Genomic DNA, 8831 nt, shown 5'->3' on the forward strand with positions numbered 1-8831 from the left:
ATCTCGTTACATAAGAACGGATTATAAATATCGTCCTAAAACTCACTTTTAGAGCGCGAATCTCTACTTCGTCTTTTAGTGGAGATTCAAACCCATTTAGCCGAGACTCGAACCTTATTTCTCGCTTAGCGAAGATTCGAACCTGTCCGGGCAAGATTCCCGTCTAGAGAGAGAGAGAGAGAAAGAGCGAAGACCTGAAGCCTCTTTTCTCCTTGAGAGCGTGCGATACATGTTCATGCATAATATGGCCACGGCGAGGGTTCGATTGGATAAGATGGAAGAAAATGGCATGCGAGGAGTTATTAAATTTTAGTGAGATGTTTATTTGCTCCATTTGCGTAGGATGGGAGGCTGCATAGGTATAACTAGGGCAAGAAATGCCTCGATTAACGATACGTCGGAAAACTCAACGAGAACCAATTCAGGTAAGATCAAAATCTGTCGTAAAAAAGCATCGAGCATCAACTAACCTTGAAAAATCATTCCGACTTTATTTTGGTCTTTATATCTAAAATACACGTTATCTGTTAAGTGCATGCGCTTTTATCTCGACTCGATTTCGTGCGAGATCTGCGGAAAGTTAAGTTCAATATATAACGTCCTGATAACACAATATTGGATATATGCAAATTACATGGAATATATGCTTGATATTTGTACAAACTTTTTGACGCTTTTAATATAACAATATTCTCTATATAGAAAATTCCATTTGTAAAAGTGAGATTTGTTTAAATTATGTTACTGGCAAAATAATTTTGAAGTGCATGTAAGCGCACAGTCATACGACTGATCGAATAACATGAAAAACGTCTAGAAAATTGGTGAATAACTGAAACATCTTTCATATATCTCTACAATTTCTTACAATTTTTCCATTGTTTTATGATACAAGTTGAATTATAATAAATATATGATAAATGATTATAATAAGAAATAAGCTTCTTTTGTGTTGAATTTTTCAAAAGTATAATCCTTTTCTTAGTATTGTGCGTTATTACTTATCAAAGATGAAGATGTATATTAAACCAAATCGATATTGGAAGCCTAGATACATTGCCATAAAAAAAGCTAAATTAATCCATCTTCATATGTATTTGCATGTAGGAAATTCAAGAAGAAATCATCTCTTGTGTCACGAGGTAATCAGATGGAAATCGGATGTACCTCTAACCGAGGGTCAGCTAAGGAGCAAGCGAGATGAGTTTTGGGACACTGCGCCAGCGTTTGATGGTCGCAAAGAAATTTGGGATGCGTTGAGGGCAGGCGCGACCGCGGCGGAAGCGCAGGATTATCAGTTGGCACAAGCCATATTGGACGGAGCTAATATTTCTGTACCAAATGGATTCTTAACGGAATGTTACGATGAGTTGGGAACGCGTTATCAAGTACCTATTTATTGTTTGTCCTACCCGATTAATATCGTAAAAGAAGACAGCGGAAGGGACTCTCCCGCTGATTGTTCAGGTATGAAGACTTCAGTTAAACAAAAGTTTTAATATAAATTTGTTTTATTATTGTCACGACAATTTTCCATAGAACCAGTCGACGAAGGAACAGAGCAAACTTTGAAACTTAGACTATCGACCACTCTAGGAGAGGTGAAACTACCCGTTTATAGCAATGACACGATTGGTATTGCCAAGAAAAAATTACAGGTTCGTACAGGGTTGATCGTGCACGTAATTGTGTGACAATTTGAAATTTTCTTTACTCTGATGTAACGTTCGCAGAGCCAGGAAGGTCTGGAACCGTCACGTCAGAGGTGGTTCTTCGGTGGCAAATTGCTGGGCGATAAAATGCACATAGAGGAAGCGAAGGTACAACCAGGTTATGTGATACAAGTGATCGTGAATCCGGAGAAAACGGATAACAGCCCCGTGAGAGCTAGTTGAACTTGTGCACCGGCATGACGAAAGTACGTCATGTACAATAAGAAATCAATAATAGGCATATTTCTACGCTTGTTAACAAAAACCTTGTTAACTTATATACTGAAGTAAGGATATCATATTTTTTAATTTTGTATCACAATTATCATGCGATATCATCACACGGAATGACCGATCATTTTAGGATAAATTGGACATAACAATATACTTGAATTAGAGATTTCTCTATTTAACAAAAAATCGCCAACTAAGTGCAATCAGTTTTCCTCATGTTATTAAATATTTACATATTTATCCAATACATTGTATGTATTGTAAACAATTTGTGTAGGGAAAACACTCTTTTTTTTAAGAGAAAGCTAATTATAAAATGGAAACTAGTATCTTTATTAATTTGGTTTCTTTCAATTTCATGTAATTTCTGCGACAAGAAAATTTACTGAAATACACGATTTGTTTATATTGTTGCGCAATATGTGTGCCTTGTGTACTATTTTTCGTAACGTCGCCATAATGTGGAGGAGTTCACAATTCTGCGGTATCAAAATTTTTTGTTACAATTGTAAATGTCACTATATATATAAAGAGATGGAATATCGAATTATATATTAAAGCAAAACGGCCATTTATGTGATAATGTTTTATAATAGGATATCTACATAATGTACACACACATAGGATACTTTCTCTGGTTTTTGCGAAACAAGAAATAATTCTGGGATGAATTCTGATCCCGTTTGCGTTATGTCCCATTGTCCTCTCTCCACAAATAAAATCATGCATGATACATGAAGGGAATATCAATATTTGCTGGACAACAGTGGAAAAAGATAAAATAATACTCATGCACGAAGTATATACCTAGGGATTGTGTAATAGTCTACGTTTTATTTGCAACTGCTCTCATTTCTCTTATTTCTTCGTAATTTTTATCGTGTGGGTACCTCTGATTCTTAGTACTATATTCTTCGCCAAACTAACATTTCCGTACCGACACACCGCGATTGTCCTACTAATATTACGTTAGTAAAATAATTCTAAATTATTGTCGTCATATCTTCTATTTCTATTATTTAGTTATTACATACTCTCGTAAAGGCATAAATATAAATTCATACAGACCTAGTATTACTTTATAAGCATAATTATACGAGATATTAAATACGACTTTGACAGCTGAATTTCATTTCGAGTGAACTACGATAATAAAAGACCAGGAGTATATATATTTGCACTTGTGTTAAATGAACAGAATTATAATTTTTATATCTAAGAAGATTGCTACGGTGCAGTTATATACACTATACGTAAGTGTATACATATTGTGTATAATTGCACATAGCAATCTGTCGCATATAAAATTTATATTTTTGTTTATTTGAGATAGGTAAAATATATACATTGTATATCTGGTGCAATGATGAACTTTGATTACTGCTATCTCATTTGATTTATATAGATATACATAATAATTTAAATATGTATATATATATACTAGGTACAAGTTTTCAAAGAAGTGCTTTGCATCGAACAAATCAATAATTATTATTATTGAATAAGGAAATACGTTCACGATGCTTTTGTATTTTACATATGTATACGTATCATTTAAATGTGCGTATAAAGGATATACACTGCCTAGTCTTGACTAGTTTAACAAAATTTCGGAAATTTATTCTGCAGGGAAAGAAACAGAGGAAACCTAATGTTTGAAAAAAGATTAATGATTGCGGGGGTATTACAATTAATAAGATTGCATTTACATGCATATTAATATGTAGCGTTAACTACTAAGCACTGTTCGTTGCAAATGAGTCACAACAGTATGATGCTAACAAAAATTTTTTATTAAACTAATGTTAAGCCTACCGGATACTTTGCGACCATTTTAAAGATGTTCAAGTAACGAGGGAAAGAATGAATAACGGCTTTTACATTTAACTTGAGCGGAACTTGGTGATTACTACATACCACATTTCTTTCATCAAAAAGACATAATACACAAGCACATAGTGACAGCTCAAAACAATATTAATAAGATTTGTAGATTACGTAATTTACATATATTTGTATTTATAGATTATGTCTAATATAATGATTAGTATAAATTTGATCGTTTCGATCATACTTTCGTTCGTATGTAGTATTCTACATGATATCACATACAGATGCATACAGATTTATTAATACTAATGCTCAGTTTAATATTAAGCAAACGTGCGAGTGTGTGCGTGTGCGTGTGTGTCGCAAAATAGAAAAATATATACGTTTATGTAAATAAACCTTGTTACAATAATGAGAGACGTAATTATAACCATTTGATAAAAATTGGTACTTAATGATGTTATATTGGACCAAAATGCATGGAAAGCACGTTTTGAAATCAAACAATTGGCGATAATAGAATAACTGCCCTACGTCAAGAATACTAATTCTGAAGAGTTCGACTAAATAATAATTATACTTAAGGACATAGAGTATCACACTTATACATATAAGCGTACTTTATATATATATATATATATATATATATATATATATTTGAAAATGATAAATAATACTAACAAGACCACTGATTTTGGTTGTGGTTTAACATTATGTGAAATATGTGTTGCATATATTTCGCGTTAATTAATAATTTTTAAAATCGCGTTTCATGTAAAAACAGAAATTAATTTTGATTATATAATGAAATATAGAAGATGATTATTTCATGTTACATGTATTTAATAATGTATTTAAAAAATACATATGTTGAGAAAAAAATGTATATATTATAGTTCCTAAGTTTAAGTACTAATCATTACGACACGTATTATATAATATAAAGTATTGTAAAATAAAGTATGAAAATGTTGCGAAACCATTGGAGAGCTCTATATATTTTAATACGTAATTTGTTACATAGGTAATAATTATGTGGCACGAGCATAAATAAGAGAGATGGCACATTAATAAATAACCTTTTTTATTACATAGAAATATGTGAAAATATAATGTTATAAGTCTAATTAATTTTATTGCGTACTTTTTCAAGGACTTTATTTAACAAACTTTCCTATATGTCTCAATTCGTGGCACAGCCAAATTATGCTGCTCAAAAGTATAAGACTGCCCGATTGGTGAGATGCGGCCAGCGTTACCGGGACGTGGGTCAATAAAGTTGAGATGCCTAAGAGTACTTGGAGGTAACCAGCACAAAGTACCGCGAGCATTGCCTGTCTCCCCCGACCAGGAAGTTTATGCTTCCGGGACACGAGGGCCAACCAAGTTATTAGCGCCAGGGTGCTGATTCCCTGCAAATAATATGCGCGTGAACAAATATAAGATATCGATCGATATGTTAAGGGGGGAACCTGCTTTAGAACGCTGAAAATAAGGTATATTTTACGAATTGTTTTTGGAGAAACTATACAGCGGATCATTATAAAACTTTGATGCATTTATTAGTACATGTTTGAAGATAAAAAAAATTATTTTTGATTTGAATATATCGCTCGTAGAGGTCGTCCTGGAGAAATCTTAGTGCAGCCGCGTCGCCGGCACTGCAAATTGGTGAGCATTCTCCTGCCTCCAAATTTCGTCCAAACTGCAAAATTGAAATATGTTCTCGTTATTTATGAATTCCCATCGTCGATGAACCAAAGAGAGACGAAAAAAGTTGTAAAGTGCCAAAATGGTGGAGCTTAGAACACAAAAGTACGATTTTTAGCAAAGTTTTTGAACTTTTTCATGCAAAAATAATTGTTTAACTTAATGTTTTTATGAATATTAAAGGTTCATCGACGATGGGAATTCATAAATAACGAGAAAATATTTCAGTTTTTCAGTTTGGACGAAATTTGGAGGCAGGAGAATGCTCACCAATTTACAATGCCGGCTGCACTAAGATGCCTCCAGGACGACCTCTACGGGCGATATATTCAAATCAAAAAATAATTTTTTTGTCTTTAAACATGTACTAATAAATGCATCAAAGTTTTATGCATTTATTAGTACATGTTTGAAGATAAAAAAAATTATTTTTGATTTGAATATATCGCTTGTAGAGGTCGTCCTGGAGAAATCTTAGTGCAGCCGCGTCGCCGGCACTGCAAATTGGTGAGCATTCTCCTGCCTCCAAATTTCGTCCAAACTGAAAAATTGAAATATGTTCTCGTTATTATGAATTCCCATCGTCGATGAACCAAAGAGAGAGAAAAAAGTTGAAAAGTGCCAAAATGGTGGAGCTTAGAACACAAAAGTACGATTTTTAGGCAAAGTTTTTGAACTTTTTCATGCAAAAATAATTGTTTAACTTAATGTTTTTATGAATATTAAAGGTTCATCGACGATGGGAATTCATAAATAACGAGAAAATATTTCAGTTTTTCAGTTTGGACGAAATTTGGAGGCAGGAGAATGCTCACCAATTTACAATGCCGGCTGCACTAAGATGCCTCCAGGACGACCTCTACGGGCGATATATTCAAATCAAAAAATAATTTTTTTGTCTTTAAACATGTACTAATAAATGCATCAAAGTTTTATGCATTTATTAGTACATGTTTGAAGATAAAAAAAATTATTTTTGATTTGAATATATCGCTTGCAGAGGTCGTCCTGGAGAAATCTTAGTGCAGCCGCGTCGCCGGCACTGCAAATTGGTGAGCATTCTCCTGCCTCCAAATTTCGTCCAAACTGAAAAATTGAAATATGTTCTCGTTAGTTATGAATTCCCATCGTCGATGAACCAAAGAGAGAAGAAAAAAGTTGAAAAGTGCCAAAATGGTGGAGCTTAGAACACAAAAGTACGATTTTTAGGCAAAGTTTTTGAACTTTTTCATGCAAAAATAATTGTTTGACTTAATGTTTTTATGAATATTAAAGGTTCATCGACGATGGGAATTCATAAATAACGAGAAAATATTTCAGTTTTTCAGTTTGGACGAAATTTGGAGGCAGGAGAATGCTCACCAATTTACAATGCCGGCTGCACTAAGATGCCTCCAGGACGACCTCTACGGGCGATATATTCAAATCAAAAAATAATTTTTTTGTCTTTAAACATGTACTAATAAATGCATCAAAGTTTTATGCATTTATTAGTACATGTTTGAAGATAAAAAAAATTATTTTTGATTTGAATGTATCGCTTGCAGAGGTCGTCCTGGAGAAATCTTAGTGCAGCCGCGTCGCCGGCACTGCAAATTGGTGAGCATTCTCCTGCCTCCAAATTTCGTCCAAACTGAAAAATTGAAATATGTTCTCGTTATTTATGAATTCCCATCGTCGATGAACCAAAGAGAGACGAAAAAAGTTGTAAAGTGCCAAAATGGTGGAGCTTAGAACACAAAAGTACGATTTTTAGGCAAAGTTTTTGAACTTTTTCATGCAAAAATAATTGTTTAACTTAATGTTTTTATGAATATTAAAGGTTCATCGACGATGGGAATTCATAAATAACGAGAAAATATTTCAGTTTTTCAGTTTGGACGAAATTTGGAGGCAGGAGAATGCTCACCAATTTACAATGCCGGCTGCACTAAGATGCCTCCAGGACGACCTCTACGGGCGATATATTCAAATCAAAAAATAATTTTTTTGTCTTTAAACATGTACTAATAAATGCATCAAAGTTTTATGCATTTATTAGTACATGTTTGAAGATAAAAAAAATTATTTTTGATTTGAATATATCGCTTGTAGAGGTCGTCCTGGAGAAATCTTAGTGAAGCCGCGTCGCCGGCACTGCAAATTGGTGAGCATTCTCCTGCCTCCAAATTTCGTCCAAACTGAAAAATTGAAATATGTTCTCGTTAGTTATGAATTCCCATCGTCGATGAACCAAAGAGAGAAGAAAAAAGTTGAAAAGTGCCAAAATGGTGGAGCTTAGAACACAAAAGTACGATTTTTAGGCAAAGTTTTTGAACTTTTTCATGCAAAAATAATTGTTTAACTTAATGTTTTTATGAATATTAAAGGTTCATCGACGATGGGAATTCATAAATAACGAGAAAATATTTCAGTTTTTCAGTTTGGACGAAATTTGGAGGCAGGAGAATGCTCACCAATTTACAATGCCGGCTGCACTAAGATGCCTCCAGGACGACCTCTACGGGCGATATATTCAAATCAAAAAATAATTTTTTTGTCTTTAAACATGTACTAATAAATGCATCAAAGTTTTATGCATTTATTAGTACATGTTTGAAGATAAAAAAAATTATTTTTGATTTGAATATATCGCTTGCAGAGGTCGTCCTGGAGAAATCTTAGTGCAGCCGCGTCGCCGGCACTGCAAATTGGTGAGCATTCTCCTGCCTCCAAATTTCGTCCAAACTGAAAAATTGAAATATGTTCTCGTTAGTTATGAATTCCCATCGTCGATGAACCAAAGAGAGAAGAAAAAAGTTGAAAAGTGCCAAAATGGTGGAGCTTAGAACACAAAAGTACGATTTTTAGGCAAAGTTTTTGAACTTTTTCATGCAAAAATAATTGTTTAACTTAATGTTTTTATGAATATTAAAGGTTCATCGACGATGGGAATTCATAAATAACGAGAAAATATTTCAGTTTTTCAGTTTGGACGAAATTTGGAGGCAGGAGAATGCTCACCAATTTACAATGCCGGCTGCACTAAGATGCCTCCAGGACGACCTCTACGGGCGATATATTCAAATCAAAAAATAATTTTTTTGTCTTTAAACATGTACTAATAAATGCATCAAAGTTTTATGCATTTATTAGTACATGTTTGAAGATAAAAAAAATTATTTTTTGATTTGAATGTATCGCTTGCAGAGGTCGTCCTGGAGAAATCTTAGTGCAGCCGCGTCGCCGGCACTGCAAATTGGTGAGCATTCTCCTGCCTCCAAATTTCGTCCAAACTGAAAAATTGAAATATGTTCTCGTTATTTATGAATTCCCATCGTCGATGAACCAAAGAGAGAAGAAAAA

At 33.7% G+C, this 8831-nt stretch overlaps 1 protein-coding gene across 1 annotated transcript; it reads left to right on the top strand.

The window, feature by feature from the left end:
* Window positions 1–212: 212 nt before the first annotated feature.
* On the top strand, window positions 213–4874 carry LOC105274778 (ubiquitin domain-containing protein 1). The gene is made up of 4 exons (XM_011331195.3): window positions 213–425; window positions 1108–1467; window positions 1540–1658; window positions 1734–4874. Exons 1-4 carry the CDS (start codon window positions 344–346, stop codon window positions 1893–1895), a joined length of 723 nt encoding a protein of 240 aa, XP_011329497.1. The 5' UTR covers window positions 213–343; the 3' UTR covers window positions 1896–4874.
* The last annotated feature ends 3957 nt before the right edge of the window (window positions 4875–8831 follow it).

This window comes from Ooceraea biroi, chromosome 14 (genome assembly GCF_003672135.1).
Source record: "Ooceraea biroi isolate clonal line C1 chromosome 14, Obir_v5.4, whole genome shotgun sequence".
Classification (NCBI taxonomy): Eukaryota; Metazoa; Arthropoda; class Insecta; order Hymenoptera; family Formicidae; genus Ooceraea; species Ooceraea biroi.

Excerpts from the sequence above, each read along its gene's own strand:
- LOC105274778 (XM_011331195.3), top strand. The coding sequence starts at position 344 with ATGGGAGGCTGCATAGGTATAACTAGGGCAAGAAATGCCTCGATTAAC. Across the intron at positions 1,468-1,539 it reads CTCTCCCGCTGATTGTTCAG|AACCAGTCGACGAAGGAACA; the intron begins GTATGAAGACTT and ends AATTTTCCATAG. Across the intron at positions 1,659-1,733 it reads TTGCCAAGAAAAAATTACAG|AGCCAGGAAGGTCTGGAACC; the intron begins GTTCGTACAGGG and ends TAACGTTCGCAG.